A 17,875-nucleotide genomic window follows, 5' to 3' on the forward strand; every position below is an offset into this window, starting at 1 on the left:
GGGGAACTGTGGGCTGACAGCTATACTTATGGGGATGTGATGCATGGACTAAGTGCCACTGTAGCCACTCCTGTGTCATAGAGCATATACCAATATAATCCCCCCACGCACAGATCCAGCACACCTGTAAGAACAGAACTATTGCACAAAATATGAAGATCAGACAGCTACAGTACTATCATCCTACTCTCGCTTATACTCAGTAAAGGCTACAAGCAACAGCTGCAGCATTAACAGTCAATGCAACAGTCATGCGTGCTGTATGTGATTCCACTCACAGGAACAGCATCTATGGACTCTCAATACAATACATCTTGTGAATGCACAAGAATGAGACAATATGTTGGCTATACTGCAGGGAGGAAGACTGCAGCATGACGGTCAGTGGAGCCTGTGTTCCCTAAGGGGCTCCATTCCATAGCTGGCTCCGTGTTCCTGCCCATGGTCCTAAGGGGAATGACAAACATTGGCTGTTCTTTGGAGCCTGCAGTAGCCACCAGCCCTTTGCAGTGCCAAGGGCTATCCGCAAAATACTTCATCCAGTTTCCAGCCCTCTCACTCTCCGTTTCTCCTGCTCCTTTCCTTTTGAGTAACTCTGCTCCTAAAAGATTGATTGCAATTCAGCAGGAGACTATTTTTCCAATGGTCTTGCAAGCTCTAGAATCAGTGTCCCAGCATCAGAGAGAGAAGAGTTTTTACAGAGGCAGCTTGTTAGCACCAGAGAGGAAAGGACAATAACCTATTTCAGGCTGGAAAAACTGGGGCAATCAAAGACTCATCGCCTGCCAGAGCCCTTTTACTTCTCAGTCGTTGCCAGGACATGACAGAGTAACTATTCAGTTCTACTGCACTCTCAGCAAGGATCTGGGATGCAAAGCAGCTGCAACTTCGCAGCACCTGAGCTGGGCTGTGCCTGCATTTATCCAGGCTTCACAGGATCTGGAAATTTGCAATAAGATTTTCCAAGTTTCCAACAGTTTCCTAATTTTCTTGCATGGTACAGAACTAGACAAATGGAAGTTCCATCCCTGTGGAGTTCGGTGTCCATGCAGCTGGACTGGAATTTGGAGCAGTTGCAAGCATTTCTGGTATTCTTGCAACATAAGAACTACCACATTTAAGGGATGCCAGACCAAATTTCCACTACGTTTTGTATCAGAAACAAAGCACTGTTTGTTTGGGCTTTATTTCTGGTTAATTCTGATGACAGGCAGACAATTGGGCTGGATGATCTTAGATGTCTTTACCATCCTTGATGATTCTGTGATAATCCTGTTCCCCATGAAAGGCACCCCCATTAGCCAGAGGCCTGCGCAGCACGATCCGTGGGCCACAGGTATCAAAGGAAGCATACTCCTGCCTCCTAAATCTTCATGTGTCCCACACCTTGTCTTACCTGAGCAAAATCCCTCCTGCTTCCAACTTCAGTGCTCCAGATGCAAGCTCTACGCTCAGCTTTCACAGCACTGCTGTAAAATGGTTCATTATGCTTTCTGCCTGCTTGAGCTGAGAAGAAAAGGAAGCACAGGTCTGCATCAAGTGGAAAATGCTTGCGAAGGACGGAAGTAAAACAGCAAGTATATGAACTGTGACTTTTGTTACCTCTGCAAAAGACTTGGGTTCTTTTCTTTCAAAAAAAAAAAAAAAGCAAGTAAATAGCATAAACAGCAGAGAGCAAAACACTGCCTGTCAACTTTTATCGCAATTGCTGTATGCAGTGACACTGAAGAAAAGGAAATTCAAGGTGTTATTAAACCTCCCCTGCATGCCCAGCTGCTCCTCTAGTGGGGTACAGTTCCCCCTTTCTGTCCCTCAGCAAACTTTCCTGATTAGTTTCTGTCTTCACACCCAAGCTGACTTCTGCACTCTGGTTTCAAACAGTGACTTCATTGCGTTGTTCAGCTGGTGAGAAACTACAGTAAAATGGGAGAGGTAAACAAAGTGGGGGGGGAGCTAATAGCCTGAAGATTTAGGAGGCAGGAGTCTGCTCCTCACCATCCCACTCCCATTGTGCACCTGAGCTTGAGAAAGTGCAAGTTCAGTCTCAGCCAGTGCTTTTCCATGCTGGTTCCTCTGGAAATTCAGCCCAGCCCCACAGATGGCGTATGCTGAGCTATGACTCAGGACAACCAGCATGCAAGCTGTGTGCCTGCAAGTGCTTAGACCCATGCTCCTATCACTGCTGCAGATCCCAAGCTAACACAGAAATCCATACATGTACTGCAGCAGGAGCCCTGAGTCTCCTGGCCAACCAGCTCACCGAAACATACATGTTAAAAAACAGAGCCTATACTGTCAACACCAGTTTGTGACAGCTCTGCAGCCAGCAGTGAGCCCGTCGCCAGCTGAGCTGCAGCTCATACTCACAGTGATTAAAGCAATAACATTAACAGCACTCTGCCCAAGAGAATGTCAGTTCCACTATATACCACAGCTTCCAATACCCTGTTTCTGGATGTGTCTTGAAGTTTCACCCTGATCCTGATAGATACCTCCAGGCCCCAGCCAGAAGCAGCTTGGCTCACATTCATCTTCCCAGACACTCAGCAAACACCTTTGTGTCTTTTTTCTTTAGAGGAAGGGGTCTCACTGAGCTCACCCTGAAATATATCACCATGGACAAAGGGGCTGAAAGGTTAAGGAGCTCCAGGGGGGTGTGCAGCAGAGCTGGGGGGCAGGCGCCTGCCAGAACCAACACTATAAAGGCAAAGAGGGGATGGGGGCACTCAGAGGCTACAGATCCTGCCTCACCTCCCATAAGCCCCTGAATAAAGAGAAGATGCTGGGGCTCCCAGCGTGGCACTGCTCGCTTTTCCTCCTCCTTGTTCTGATTTCTGCCAGTGTACAAGCGATGTCCTTACCAGAACAAAGGCTTCAGGTAGGAGGGACCGGGATGGAGCTGAGGGAGGCTTCGGGAGTGGCAGGGGCAGTTTGGGGGGTCGTGTTTGAACATGGAGTGAGTGGTGACCCAACATCTGAGCTCCCTAGGGCTGCTCCCTCCCCGTCAGTCCAATAGCCTCAGCTTCAGGCTCACTGCATCCTTACAACCCCGCTCCTCAGGGAGTGCCAGCATTTCAAGGTAGAGGACAGACAACAGCCTTTTAGTGAGCGGGTCTTGGCTGTGGGTCTCCTCACTGCATGCAGAGGCTTCTGGCTGTACGGAGAATAGTCCCATCTCACTCAGCCCTGCAGCAACAGCCACCTGAAGTTATAGTCCTGTCCCCTACAGGGGGAAGGGCTTCTTTGTTTTGTTAAATCTTTTAACTTCATCAGTTGCGGAAACAATATTTATGGCTTTTAAATCAACCAAGCTTTCTCATCCCCAAGCCCTAACTCAAGCCCCAGCACTCGGCCTTCACATCAGCTACCCTGTCCAAAAAGAAAGCTGCAGGGAAGGAGCTAGGACATGAACTAGAAACACAGGACTGATTCCGCTGACTCACCATGGAGACACTTTCACTCCTCACAGAAGATGCCTGCGTCTGCTTCCATTAACTCACTGCTGGAGAGCACGGAGCTAAACTGCACAAAGGCATCCTCAGCAGTAGGTCAGCAAGCATCCATGTGATGCACAGACGTAGAGTAGCCACTGCAGGCTGCTCCCACGGGCAGCAGCGGTGTGCCCCCAGGGTACCTCCTGACCCATCTCCCTGCTGCTGGAGAATGCCGGCAGTGATGGAGGCATGTAATTAAATTAGAGCATGGCCACCTGCACAGAGAATCTGGAGACTTCCAGCAGATGAAGAGCCCGCCTTCCTTAGGCCCGCTCTGACACTTGACTGTTCTATGCTAACAGTTCCTGCGACACTGCCCTCTGGAAAAATGAAACATCACAGCACAGTCTGAGCACACAGCGGCACTCAGCTTCAACCAAAAGCAGCAAGAGCCGAAGCCTCCATTATCTTCCAAGTATGGGTAGAACTATTTGATAGCAGCAGGGCAAGGAAGCCAGACAGCAATGCCCACAGCATTCTTCCCTATTCTTTGAGAAGCAAAGTCACCTAAGCCTGGCCCTCCCTCAGTGACCTTGGTCCAGATGCAAGGTCACAGAACAGGGCCTTCTGCACAGGCACTCATTCTGTCCTGCCTGAGTCTGAGGGAAAGGAGAGGGACAGTGGGCTGGGTTATAGGAGCACAGGCAATCCACCATCACCTATCTCCTCCATTTATCCCTGTTTCTCAGGTGCTCCTTTCCCAGCTGCTGCCCTCAGACCCCGAGGAGGACATGAAGGAGGGCTCCAGCTCGGAGCCGCAGCCGCTGTCCCCCCCACAGCCGCTCCTCCCGTCGGGGGCCCGAGCTGCACACCCCCTGCTCTGGCGCAAGGCCCTCGCCAGTCGCAAGCGAGCTCTCTCTGGAGACTGGGCCTGGAAGGCCGTGCCCCGGGGCTGCTTTGGGCTGAAAATGGACCGCATCGGGGCCTTCAGCGGGTTGGGCTGTTAGCCTGGACAGACGGGGGGTGGTGAGGGGGCCAGCAGCGACGGCCCGGCAAGGCGGGCATGCATCAGGGCACGGACTGCGGGGAGCGCCTGCAGCGGGAGGTCGGCCTGCCCGGGGACGGCGAGCTGCGGGCGGCTCACCGCCCTGGCTCGTTCGCAGGCAGAACCAGGTGGAGCGACCCGGGGCGAGACCCAGCTCGGGGCAGGACGGGACGGAGCGGGCGGCATCCGGAGCCCGGAGGGCAGGGCGCGGAGCGGCGAATTAAACGGAGCTGCGAGAAGCCTCGTGTCGGAGCTCGCGGCGCCGAGGGGCTCCCGCTTCTCCCAGCCCGGGCCCGCCGGGAGATGGCGGCAAAGTCCGCGGCGCGGCCCCAAACGCGCGGGGCCATTTTGGGCACCGCCGCCATTCCGGGTGGGCCGGGCGGCACGCGCGGCCGGGGCCCGGGGCTGCGGGGGAGGGAGAGAGGGGAGGGAGGGAGGACGGGCGGCCCGGCGCATCGCTCGCAGCCACGGGGCCGCGGCGTCCTCTCGTTCCGCCGCTGTATTTGCCGAGCAAACACGGGGCCTCCGCGTGCCCTCCCGGCCCTCGCCCCGCGCCGTCGCGGGGGGCTCCTCCGGCCGCCCCGCCGCCTCCCCTGGCCTTTAAGTAAAGGTCGTAACCTCAGCTGAGTCTAAACTTAGCCGCTGCCCCTCGGGAATAGCAGCCGGACGAGGAGAGTTGGGTTACGGGAGCTGCGTGACCCCTCGCCGGGACCCCCTCCCCCCGGTATCCCCCGTCCCCACCCTCGGAGCTGGATCGCACCGAGCGGGGCGGCCCGGTCCAAGCAAGCGAGTCCGCTCCGGGCCCAGCTCGTACGCGGCGGGCGGGATATCCGCCGTCACGTCCCACGAGCGGCAGGATGCCGCAGTTCCTCGTTTGCACGGCCTGCCGGCGGCACGGCATCACGGCGCGGGGGGATGGGTGCGGGACCCCACGTACCCCGGCATCGCGGGGCTGCAGGACCAACTCGTGCGAGAGCCGAGTAGGGGCAGGGGGGAGGACACGGTGCTCTCTTTGTTGCGCCCACGGCCGCGCACCGCTTTATAGGTGCCTGCAGCAGCACAGCCCCCCAACGCTACCAACAACAGCCCCACGTGGAGCTTTGTCCGCGCGCGGCTCAGGGGTTACCCCTCCCCACCCCCACCCCGCACAGACACCGCGGTACGGCGGCAGCCCCCTGCGCCCACCCTCATCCCGACGGCCGCCCTTTGTTGCGAGGGGGGAGAGAGGGGGGAAGGGAGAAAGGGGGGGGAGGGCCGCCTCGCCCGCACCGTGCGCGCACGTAGCCCCGGCCCGGCCCCCGCGCTGCCATTCGGCGCCGGCCCCGCGGGGCGGGGCGAGGAGCGCTGCGTCCGCGTCTATAAAGGGCGGCGGTGCCGCGCTGCACCACCTTCTCACTGCGCGCTGGGGCCGTTGACGTGCAGCAGGTAAAGGGCGAGGGGGTATGGGGGTGGAGAGCCCCCTGTCCCCTCCCCCACTCGCACGTTTGCATCCCCGCCGCAGGGCTTGGAGCCGTAGGGCTGCGAGGAGTGTGGAGGGGGGGAGAGGGGTAGAGGGGGTCTTTGCGGACGGCCGCGTGGTCCCTGGGGCACAAAGGCGGGGGGGCGGGCGGCGGGAGATGGAGGCGATGGGGGTGGGGGAAGAGGGGGAGAACTGCTGGGGGAAGGGGGAGAGCTTGAGGGGGATGCGGGAAGGGATGGAGGGTATAGGGGGGCGGATCCCGGCGCTCCGCATTGCGCGGCGGGGGGAGGTTCCCGGGCTGCGTGCGGCGCCGCGCGTCTCACCGCCGCTCTCTCCCGGCAGGAACACTGTAAAGGCAAGATGGTGAAAGTCGGAGTCAACGGGTGAGTGCGGAGCCGGGACCGGAGGCGCCGCGTGGGGCGGGGTCGCGGGGATGTGCGTGACCGTGGGGGGGGAAGAAGGGTGGGGGCGGGCGGGGGAGGAGAACAAGGTCGCCTGAAGGGCGGGGTGGGGGTGGCCGGGCGCGCTCCGCAACGCCGCACCGAGACCCCCCCCCCCCCCCCCCATCACCCCCGAACCGGGAGTAACGGCTCCGCGTGGCGGTGCTGAGTCACTTCCCCGCGCAGTCGGGGTGAGTCACCCCGGAAGCGCCGGCTCTGCCCGCCTGCCCCGTCGGAGGGTCTCCCGGCCCCAGCGGGGCTCCCCCGCGCCCCATCGGTGGGTCGGGGCCAGCGGGGACCCGAGGAAAGGTCGCCTGGTGGATCGTGTGTCTGTAGTGCCCCGGGAATGTGACCTTCTTCCACCCCACCGAGGAGTAACCGGATCCTCGTGGCCTTCAGTAAATTTAGCGCCTGACCTTTGTGGCGTGGGTGCCCTGGCCTGGGGTTGCTCTTAATCTTTAACCATGGCTCCTCAGCCTTTGACCTCTGCTGTTGGACTTCCTCTGTGCAGGGAGTGATAGATGCTCGGGGTGGAAGTGGTGGGATAGGCTCAGCCGTGCTCAGCTGGGCACGCTCCTCACTGCTCCTCCCCACCCACCTCTGTTTCTCCCCAGATTTGGCCGAATTGGCCGCCTGGTCACCAGGGCTGCCGTCCTCTCTGGCAAAGTCCAAGTGGTGGCCATCAATGATCCCTTCATCGATCTGAACTACATGGTGAGTTGCCTTGCAGTGCCCCCTGTGGACGCCGTGTGTGCCTTGCCTAGAATGGTTCAGCATGGCCAGAGGCTCCCCCGGCTCTGCTCCCCCTGGAAACATGGCATGGGGCAGCAGGCAGGTTAAGAGATAAAAAACGAGGCGTAGTGGTGCAGACCTGGGAGAGCGAAGTACAGAGCTGCAGCTGCGCATGGTCACTAAGAAGGCAGAGAACTGAGATGGGAGGCTTGCATCGAGGATGCCTGACCTTTTCTCTCTCCCTGCTAGGTTTACATGTTCAAATATGATTCTACACACGGACACTTCAAAGGCACTGTCAAGGCTGAGAATGGGAAACTTGTGATTAATGGGCATGCCATCAGCATCTTCCAGGAGTGAGTAGCTTTCTCTTTTTCCTCCCCGGAGGATGAAAGTAAGGGCCTTGCAGAGTAACTACCATGGTTTTTTCCTTCCTCAGGCGTGACCCCAGCAACATCAAGTGGGCAGATGCGGGTGCTGAGTATGTTGTGGAGTCCACTGGTGTCTTCACCACCATGGAGAAGGCCGGTGTAAGTAGGCCACTATGGCCTGTGGGAAAATAATTGCTTGTGCTTATTTCCGTGGGGCACATCTTTATCTACAGTGTTCTTCAAGATGGGGAAGAGATTAGTTTGTCTGAGGATTATGTTGTTTCTCAACTGTTGTGGCATTCTGGGTTATTTAATTACATATTTTTTTTCAGGCTCACCTGAAGGGTGGTGCAAAGCGTGTTATCATCTCAGCTCCCTCAGCTGATGCTCCCATGTTTGTGATGGGTGTCAACCATGATAAATATGACAAGTCCCTGAAAATTGTCAGGTAAGGGAGAAGGATGCTTCGTGGCCTGGGGTTTTCACCAGGTCTCATTGTACCTATATACTCATGTGTTATATTTGGCTGATTTGCCTTCATTCTTCCCCAGCAATGCCTCGTGCACCACCAACTGCCTGGCACCCTTGGCCAAGGTCATCCATGACAACTTTGGCATTGTGGAGGGTCTTATGGTAGGTCTGGAGCTTGATGCTTAGAAAGATGCCCTGCACCCAGGTCCTTCATGTTTGAAGAAAAAAAGCATCCATCTGCACTGCTTCCATTGGGCTTCAGAAGAGGTGCTGAGGATGCTTTCTTTGGGGAACAGTGACTGCATTCTTGCTGTTCTCTTTCTTTCAGACCACTGTCCATGCCATCACAGCCACACAGAAGACAGTGGATGGTCCCTCTGGGAAGCTGTGGAGGGATGGCAGAGGTGCTGCCCAGAACATCATCCCAGCGTCTACTGGGGCTGCTAAGGCTGTGGGGAAAGTCATCCCTGAGCTCAACGGGTGAGTGTTGTCCTCTATGTGTCAGAAGGAGGTAGGGGCCAGTGCCTGGCTGGCTCTAATGTTTTTGTAGTAGAACTGAGTGCTGGCAGAGGGATGCTCATGCTGTTCCCCACTGACATATTTCTTGCAGGAAGCTTACTGGAATGGCTTTCCGTGTACCAACCCCCAATGTCTCTGTTGTTGACCTGACCTGCCGTCTGGAGAAACCAGTAAGTGTTGTGGGCAATCCTAAGCAGTCTTCAGGCTTGCCTCTAATATTCTTGATACCTGGAATTACCTCTTTTGTATCTATTTCTTTAATAGAAAAAAGGTGTTTTTTTCCTGAAAATACCACCCATTATGCATGGCTAGTGCTATGTGGTTCCCAGTGCTCAGGCTGTAGTTGTTTTTACTCTCTACCCCTGCACTGCTGACACTTTGAGATGGGATCTGACCATCTTAACTTTTTCCTTTTTTTTCAGGCCAAGTATGATGACATCAAGAGGGTAGTGAAGGCTGCTGCTGATGGGCCCCTGAAGGGCATCCTAGGATACACAGAGGACCAGGTAATAAGTAGCTTCTATGCAGGTGGGGCTTGCCTCATTTTTCTGATGGTGGCAGCCTTGCTGGGATGCTGTTTTTGACACTTCCGGTTTAGGCTGTTAGCATTTATTGGGTGGAATGGTGCTTTACAGTGCTTTTCTGTTCCAGGTTGTCTCCTGTGACTTCAATGGTGACAGCCATTCCTCCACCTTTGATGCGGGTGCTGGCATTGCACTGAATGACCATTTCGTCAAGCTTGTTTCCTGGTATGCACAGCCTCGGGGTATGGGGGAGACTGGGAGGTCGAGGCTGGCAGTTCTGGTGCAGTTCTGTGCTGTTTCATTTCATCAGCACCATCTGACAATGCATGGCAACACAGATCCCTGCTGAGTTCAGGTGGCTCCAACATGAGACTGTCTCTAGTGAGATGGCTTCATATCTGAAATGGCTGCAGCTGCCTTCCTGTAATGGAGGGCAGATGGGATGCTGCCTACTTCCTTTATAAGGAGCAGATGGGAAGCCTTCCCATTCTGTTGGGTTGGGTGGGAAGAGCAGTAACATGAAAAGGGATACAAGGAACAGGTCAGTGCTGACAGTGCTTCTGCTTCCCTCCTCAGGTATGACAATGAGTTTGGATACAGCAACCGTGTTGTGGACTTGATGGTCCACATGGCATCCAAGGAGTGAGCCAAGCACACAGCCCCCCTGCTGCTAGGGAAGCAGGACCCTTAGTTGGAGCCCCTCCTCTTCACCACCACTCAGTTCTGCATCCTGCAGTGAGAGGCCAGTTCTGTTCCCTTCTGTCTCCCCCACTCCTCCAATTTCTTCCTCAGCCTGGGGGAGGTGGGAGAGGCTGATAGAAACTGATCTGTTTGTGTACCACCTTACATCAATAAAAGTGTTCACCATCTGAAATGCCTTGTTTGTGGTGTCATTGGAAAGCAAGAGGGAGTTCAGGCTTGAACGTGACCCAGCCAGCCTGTAAGTGCTGGGCCTGCAACTGCAGCAAGTGCTCTGCAGTATTCCATGCATGGTACTCTACTGATATACATCAAGGCTGCAAGCCCTGGCATCGGGTGCTGGTTAGGACTGCTCTGGTCGTGTGGAGGCATGAAGCTGTCCTGGGATCTATGATCTATAAAAGACAGCTGGTGCCCAGCTCCATTGAGCACAAGGCTGCTGTGCGTGGGGCAGTGGCGTGCTTGCTGCCACGGGAAGGACTCATGCCCTTGAGCCAAAAGGTGTGGTGCAGGGCTGTGACTGGAGCACTGCTGCCATGGTGGAATAGAAAGCAGCTGTTCTTCTCCATCCTCCTTCCAGCTCTCTGGATTTTCTTGTCTGATGGGTGTGTGCAGAATAAAGTGCTGAGGAATGACTTTGCATTTTGACTTGGCAAAATGGCACAAAAGCCGTGATTGTTTCTTCTCCCTTCCTTACTAGAGATGCTACAAAGAGAATAGTTGGAAAACTACGCAGCTGAAAATGAATCAAATCACCCTGGAAGAAATGGCTGCCTGTGGCCATGCCTGCCACGTCTAAGCCCTGTGATCCTGTTGTGGGAGCTAGAATTAAGCACAGCCCTGACTGCAGAAGCAGTGGCAGCTGTAGTCGAGCTCCTGAGCAGAAAATCTGTGCAAGCATCAGCCCTCTGCCAGGAGCTGCATTACCTCCCCCTGAAAGCACTGAATGTTGCCAGGTGGGAGCCTAGCCTGGCAGATGAGTAGTAGGGTAGATAAGCTGTTCACTGCCACCAGAGCTGTGGGGCCCTCCCTTTTTTCTCATTGCTACCGAGGCTGGGAGCTGCATCAGAGGTGCTGCATTGCTGTCTGCGGGAGGCAGGTTGGAGCTGCTGCCTGGACATGGCTGCTTCTACAGCTGGATCTGGGGCAAGGACTGAGGCTGGAGGCTCTCCCATGGCAAAGACATGAGAAAGATGGGACAGAGTCTCCTGGAGCTGCTTATCTCTGGTGGTAGAGCTGTGTGAAAACTAAACGCTCACTGCGCTAGAGGGAGATGACTCAGTTGCTTTCCTTAGAGGAAATAGGTTGCATAACCTGTCTCCGGACTTACAGTATGAGCAGCTCATTAGCTCTGCGATGGCCTCAATACCCAGCTTGTCCCCTAAATGTCCTGACAGGAGCTTTAGGTAACTCTGGAGCGAAACTGCAGCTGCTCTTCAGCTTTCAGCTGTTCTGGGGCTGGCCAGGGGCAGCCCTGCCGAGCAGGTGGGATGCTGCGGTGCAGCAGGCAGCCTGCAGCCCTTCCAGGCTAACAAAGCGCTCTGTGTGGGTTCCGTCCTGGCTGTAATTGATGTGCTTGGTGCTCTGAATGGCTGTCCTGTGTGCTGCTGCCCGCATAGTTGCGTGTGTGCCAGCGAGATCCTTGTGTGATGATAGGGAAGTGCTGAGAGGCTGCAGAAACACCAGATGCCTGCGAGCAGGAACATTTTAAAGAATCACCTTTTCATCTAAGAAGCCTTGTTTCCTGAGCAGGCTACGTCTGCTTGAAAATAAATGCAGCAAACTCACGCTGTTCATCAACAAAGCGCTGTCAAATTACTGTGGGAGTATGGGACAAGTAGTACAACCTGGGGGGCAGGGAGGGGAGGCAGAGTACCTGTTGTTCCGAGAAACAATTGCTGCAAATGTTTTGGATATAGCGGTTCACTCTGTTCACACTCTCGCTGGCTGTTCTTGTATGAAGGATACAGGCAGCGAGGCAGAACAAGCTGGGACCCACAGACCTCTCGGGTGTGGAAGGAGCTCGCGTGGCCAAGCAAGCTGCGCAGCCGCAGCCCGCTGGGGGCTCGGTGCCCTCCCTCTCCCCATCAGCTCCCAGAACCTTCCCGCGAGTCCCGACGAGTTTGCACCCAACCGCTGAGCCTGCAGATGGCACCACAGCATGGAGACAGGTAGCACGGCTGTGCCGCCCCGTCCAGGAGCTGCAGCCCTGTGCTAAAAATCGCTGTAATAACAATAAGGATACATACTGTCATTTTGAAATTGGGATAAAGAGGGGAGCACTGCTGCTGCAGCTGAACTCTCTCCTTGTAGCAGTTCTCGACTCAGCAGAGAAGCTCTGGGCTTGCTCTTTGCACCTACTGAAGTGAAACTTGCAGAAAAGATCACTGTTGAGGCAGGTTGCTGGGCTGACACGAGGAGGCTCTGCCCAGCAGAGGAGCTGGAAGCAATGGTGGCAGGCCAAACCAGCTGCGAGGGCAGCTGCGGTCACCCAGACCCCATGCTGCTCTATGCACACCAGAGGCAGCGCTCAGTGCTGCGTGGGGCTGTGCTGGCACAGTATGAGAGCCGTGCCTCAAGACCGGCAGCCAACTGAATCTACGGGTGCTCAGCTGCACTTTTTTGTCTTCCTGAAGACAGGGAAAATTCAGAAGGAAGCTGTGCTATGGTAATCAGCAGTGCTTTCAGAGAAAAAACAACAACAAAAAAACCCTTTTTCTGGCAGTTTCAAATTTCAAGAGAGAATCTCATTGGCATTTGCACACCTGGTACCATGCATGCATTGCCTCCTAAAAAGTGGCTGGGGTTGTTCTCAGACCTTCTCAAGATGTCGGCATGAAACTTCAGCCTTAAGCAGAACGTTATGTAATGAAAACCATCTTGAGCAGACGTGCAAACTAACTAATGCTACTGAAACATCACACCAAAATGGAACAAAACAGCCACTGCACAAACACAGTGAAAAAGTGTTGGACACCCACACGTACTGTCTACTTACAAAGTAAACCAGTTGCTGAGCACATCAACTCCAAAAGGTCTGTGCAAGGAAGATACAGGGCTCAGAGAGAGAAGCCTGTGAGGCATGTATTGGACATTTGTACAGGACAAACACCTCCAGTGACAGTGTTCCAAACTCATTTTAACGGGTGCTTTTCACAAAACACAGCTTCACGACCCAAAGTCACAGTATGCAAACAGCACCGTGCTCACGGCCACTCACAAAAGCAGACATTTTGGCAAACCAACCTGCCCACATTTTGGCAGTCTTACTGCATGTACAGCACAGAAACAAATAGTTTGTTGCTTGCTCTATGAGCTGAATATAATCCCTTACTGCGGGACAGCTAACTTACCTCTGTGCATTATCTTACTATAGCAGTGTCATCTTCTTGAGGGAATTATTTTCAATTATATGTACATCCCCTAGAAGAAACAATAAGTAATGTGTTATACTTTACTGCATAAGACTTGAAAAGACAGCCTTCAAAAGGCAGTAGCTGCAGTCAAATGAAAATAGAAGAATTCACAAACAGTAGCAAATTAAATTGAAAATAGCCTAAGAAGGCAGGTTTTTAGGACACAGTATGACACACACACACACACAATAACTAAAATATTTTTCAGATGTATCTCAGACACATCTCAGACCAAAGAGCCAGAAGACAGAGTGGAAGCAAATGAAGAAGGCCACAGTAGAGAAAAAAAAAGCAATGCTTTTGTCATCAGTAGGGGTATTCCCAGATTTTTTTTCCCAGCAGAAGTGAGGCAAAAACATCACTGCTGACTGAACGTTGAGACTTGTGGAGAAGTCAATGCCACGAGGAGCAGCAATCTCTTAGTGCCTAGTGTCAGTCTCAGTGGTCTTGGGCATAGAATGGATGAAGAGTTAATGACGTTTGTAATCCATCAGACATGTCAGCCCCAACACAGAGTAGGAATTTGCAGAAGTGATGTAGATTTTAGAAAGGATCTCTAAGGAGTTCAGAAACCAGCAATGAATAACAGTTTGATCTCTGTATCAGAGAGCTGAACGCTGGTACAAAGAGTCAGTCAGCACCTGGTTGGTAACGAGTCAGTGGGCGAGGATCTGTGCTGCTTCCATAACAAGAAATCATGCCTCTGAGATCAGTCTGCACCCTTGGATGCATTCATCAGCGTCACTGCCATTAAGGGTAACCTGTGTGCTGGAGAGCAACTGGATTTGGAAAAAACAGACTGGCCAAACCCTCCAAAGGCAGTCTGCAGTCTCCAGATTTTAGTTACCAGGCTGGGTGCTGGTGCTGGACCCCAAGCAAACCCAAAAGTGTCACTGAATGCATATAGCCTCCGGCCTCCTCATCTCCTCATAGTCCCCACATGCCTTTCTCAGCCTGGCTAAACAGCCATCTACATCATCCTCATGGGCAAAAATTCTCCTTCACCTGCTCTGGGGAACAGAACAGACTGAACTTTTCAGTCTCAAAGCATTTTTCTCCAGCCTGGAATCAGTTAGGACTCTTATGCTCCACCTGGTCCAAAATGTGATGCAAACAAGTGCGAAAGACACCAACACCACACAGAAATACAGATTTACAAAGATCTCACTGATTTCAGTGTCTGGCTGAGCGCTCACCTAGACTACTCTGACATTCCAGAGCTCCTGTCATCCCAGATACACACTATTATTTCTTGCTCTTAAATTTATAGCATAGCTTAAATAAAGCCAATGCTTTAAGTTGATTTTAAAAAATAAATTATGAAATTATATTTCAATACATCTCAGCATTTTGATTCAGGCACTTACCCTTTATTAGACTCTATCATCCCTACCTATAAAAAATGCTAGAAGACTTGGGCTGTCAGCTCCTCATCCTTCCATGCCAGTGCAGATTGTCCTCTCCTTCCTGATTTTTACCCTCCTCCCCACTGATTTCTCTCCCGTTTCCATGTACAGGTTGCCAGGCTCATCATTTGGGGTGTTTACTCACCTGTCTGCCCTGTCTTTTTTTAAAGGACCCTTCTGCAGTTCACCTAATTGACACCAGCAAAACGTGGATTTCAGCAGCCAGCACCAAAAACGATCAGGGTGCTTTGTAAAACAATTTGCAAAAAAAGCAGCTGGAACACTGCACTTTGCCCCAGGATCACTCCTTCCACTGCCCCAAGCATCCTCCATCACTGTAGCCTACTCACAGCAGCAGGGTGCTCCAGCACCCCCATGCCTGGAAATGGAGAGTGCTCCTCCCGAAACAGTCCCATCAAGGATCCTCCTTGATTGCTAATGGCCTGGAAAGTGCTTCATCATTCCCCTGTGACTACATTCTGCTCCTTCCAAATACAGAACAGACACTGCTGATAAGTACTTTTTTTTTTTTCCTTCTTTTAAGTTTTTTTTTTCTTTTTATTTTTTAAGTCTCTGTCAATAAAAGGCTCATATTACTGCTAGATTTTCCTTTAGATATAGCCAGAACAACTTCTTAATCTCATTAGTGATCCACCTATGGATATTTATTCTTGAGATCATCAGCCACTCACATAACTATATTTTATACATCTATTTCAATTATTTTGTCATCCCTATGTTCCTCTTCCTTCACACTCAGTCACTGCAGCAGTTACAAAGTTTATTTTATTTTTATTAAGGGCTTTTAAAAATTACTTTTATTAATATATTTTTTCTGCTATTTTTAATACTGTTGCATGGCCAGTTACTCAGGGAAATGTTTTACTATCTTTTCAAGCATACTAAAACAGCTTTCTGGATAACTGGAAAAACTTGCATTTTTCCAAGGGTCTCCCATTTAAATAATTTTCCTAGTACTTCCCTTAGGGGAATCCCTAAGAAAAGGCTAAATAATATCATGAACTTCCCTATTAAAATATTTTTTGTTCCTGGGCAATGGTTTGATTTGTCTGTCAATCCCTTGTCTTTAGGCAACCACCAATTCTAACTTCATCTATCATAAGGCTATCTAAAATCCTTGCCTTACTTGGGCATGCCATCATTTGGAACTCAATGAGAGGCTCCCCAGAGCATAGCATATTTCTCAGTAATCCCAGCCAAAGTCTCCCATGACAGCATAATTTTCCTTTTCACATGAAGCAGAGGTACTTAAGAAACAAATCACTGTGTATTCTTTCATGATTCAGGACTAAATAAAAGACCTTTCAATGCCTTAACAAATACGTATGTCAGATCATACTGTTTTGCTGTTAGCTCTAGAGGGAACATGACTTTTAGCACAGCTTCCAACCCCAATTCATGCTTACACTTGCCTATTCCTCCTTTACCACTCGGTTACACTGGCGAGCTGGGAGTTCTACAATGTGATGGTGAACTTCAAAAATGCCACTTAATCACATCTCTTCCTGTCCTGAGAGCTTCCAGTTCCTTTTGTGCATTGCCCGGATGCACTTCTGCAGAAGCTGAAACTGCTTCCTCTTCTCATTTGTTGTGATATTAGTTCAGTTTGGGCACTGCAACTTTTAGTGGCCACTCAGACTCCTCTCCATAGTGTTACCTTAGTGTTCTCTCAGTTCTTTTGGTTGCTTTCCATGCTATGAAACCTATACCCCCCGTGCCAGAGGACCTAGAGTATTTTCTCCTTATTACCACTCTGAGTCAAAACGTCTTTGTCATTTAGAAAATTAACATTTGAAACAGTTCTCATGATCTCATACATCACAGGGACATGATTTAGCAGTGGGTTGTCAGAGTTAGGGTAGTACAGACAGGTTGTGGTTGGACTTGATCTTGAAGGTCTTTTCCAACCTGAGCAGTTCTATGATCCTTCAGGTTTTCAGTGGTGAAAGGATCCCCCTCCTAAAGCTGCCTTGAGCCCATTCAGCCTTCCTTGATGCCTTAGCATTGTTGCCAGGTTTAATTCCAACCAGCAGGAGTTTGTCAGCTGACTTCACGAGCCCATCCATGCATCATACAGATGCATTTCCAAGGAGACAGCACTCCACTGACTTCTATGTTAATTCTGATCTCCTCTGGAGGAGTGGAGCTCTTCATGTAGAAGTCCTCAGCACCTGGCCAGCTCTTAGAGTGACTCAAATCTGCAGCTGGAAATCACAGAGCTACTGACAGCCCTCTGGTGGAGGGGTCTCAGCACTGGGTCTAGCTCTACTCCGGCTGACACAGCAGGAATTGAAATGTGGCCTGCCACTCACTCTCTGCTCTTCTATAGAGCTGGTTCACAAATCTTTCCTTTGAAGATCACCACTACCACCTAAACACAGAAAGACTGGCCTTCTTGAGAATAGATCACGCTTTTGTAGCAGACGTATCAATCTTAGGAAAGCCAACAGAAACAAAGAGTAAGCTTCTGTACAGCTTTCATCACTCCCACCCTCCTGGCTTAGAAACAAGATTAATAGAATATTGAACAGGTTACCAGGGAATCACAAGCTGCTCCAGTGACAGTTGTCAGCATCTCATTCAGGTCCATCTAAGGAATCCTGAAGCAGCAAGAAGCTAACTCGCCAAAGCTCATGTGCGGCAGGGACAAAGAGCCTTCAGAGTGATGCTGGGGAGGGTAGGTGCAGGACTGCAGTTGAACAGATAAAATCAGACTCTCTTTCTCTTCTGAGAATGATCTAAAATGGATAGGACTCAGGAACAAGTAAAGGGAGGGAGAAAGTTCAGTCCTGCTTAACAGAAGGATAAATTACCCATGCTATGTACTGATTTGGTGTCTGAACCCTTTCTAGAGCCTGTAAGAATATCCCACATCCAGGTGAAGAGGAACAAGGAGGGTGATGCTCCCTGACCTTTCAGTGGGCCCACCTTGGCAGCCAAAATTCTTTGAGATGAGAACTCACCTTTCAGGCAAAATAGGAAAAGGGAAAGAGAGGCTGCTCTGCATGCCACAGGATCAGAAACACCTTCAGCAGGGGGCATTCACCTCAGCCTTACAGCAAAATGTCTGGCATCACCTGCTGAAGGCTCTAGCCAAGAGACTGATCTCATACAGTACAACAGCCAAGGCAGAGAACTGCCTCTTACTCCAGCTCAATGGCTGGCAGTGTCCCCTGGTGCCTGACGGAGGCAGGATGCTGACAAATGAATATGTCCCAACCTTTGCATCAAGGGAGGGCTTTCGTGCCAATCCCATGGATGATAAAAAAGAAACAAAAAAAAACCTTTGTGCCTGTCCACAGCTACACACAGTAGTGCAAACGTTGTAATGGTGAAGC

At 51.7% G+C, this 17,875-nt stretch overlaps 2 protein-coding genes across 2 annotated transcripts; both read left to right on the plus strand.

Moving 5' to 3' along the window:
• Positions 1-2,779: 2,779 nt before the first annotated feature.
• Positions 2,780-4,441, plus strand: LOC136051968 (C-type natriuretic peptide 2-like). The gene is made up of 2 exons (XM_065741698.1): positions 2,780-2,878; positions 4,184-4,441. Exons 1-2 carry the CDS (start codon positions 2,780-2,782, stop codon positions 4,439-4,441), a joined length of 357 nt encoding a protein of 118 aa, XP_065597770.1.
• A 1,405-nt stretch (positions 4,442-5,846) lies between these two features.
• On the plus strand, positions 5,847-9,869 carry GAPDH (glyceraldehyde-3-phosphate dehydrogenase). The gene is made up of 12 exons (XM_065742226.1): positions 5,847-5,904; positions 6,281-6,321; positions 6,993-7,092; positions 7,360-7,466; positions 7,550-7,640; positions 7,814-7,929; positions 8,033-8,114; positions 8,281-8,432; positions 8,563-8,641; positions 8,894-8,977; positions 9,123-9,220; positions 9,572-9,869. Exons 2-12 carry the CDS (start codon positions 6,299-6,301, stop codon positions 9,639-9,641), a joined length of 1,002 nt encoding a protein of 333 aa, XP_065598298.1. The 5' UTR covers positions 5,847-5,904; positions 6,281-6,298; the 3' UTR covers positions 9,642-9,869.
• Positions 9,870-17,875: the final 8,006 nt, after the last annotated feature.

This window comes from Cyrtonyx montezumae, unplaced genomic scaffold, assembly GCF_038088225.1.
Source record: "Cyrtonyx montezumae isolate F1298 unplaced genomic scaffold, pur_monq_1.0 scaffold_3, whole genome shotgun sequence".
NCBI classification, from domain to species: domain Eukaryota; kingdom Metazoa; phylum Chordata; class Aves; order Galliformes; family Odontophoridae; genus Cyrtonyx; species Cyrtonyx montezumae.

Coding starts and splice junctions, on each gene's coding strand:
- LOC136051968 (XM_065741698.1), top strand. CDS start 2,780: ATGCTGGGGCTCCCAGCGTGGCACTGCTCGCTTTTCCTCCTCCTTGTT. Junction 2,879..4,183: donor TACCAGAACAAAGGCTTCAG/GTAGGAGGGACC, acceptor CCTGTTTCTCAG/GTGCTCCTTTCCCAGCTGCT.
- GAPDH (XM_065742226.1), top strand. CDS start 6,299: ATGGTGAAAGTCGGAGTCAACGG. Junction 7,641..7,813: donor CCACCATGGAGAAGGCCGGT/GTAAGTAGGCCA, acceptor ATTTTTTTTCAG/GCTCACCTGAAGGGTGGTGC. Junction 7,930..8,032: donor AAGTCCCTGAAAATTGTCAG/GTAAGGGAGAAG, acceptor ATTCTTCCCCAG/CAATGCCTCGTGCACCACCA.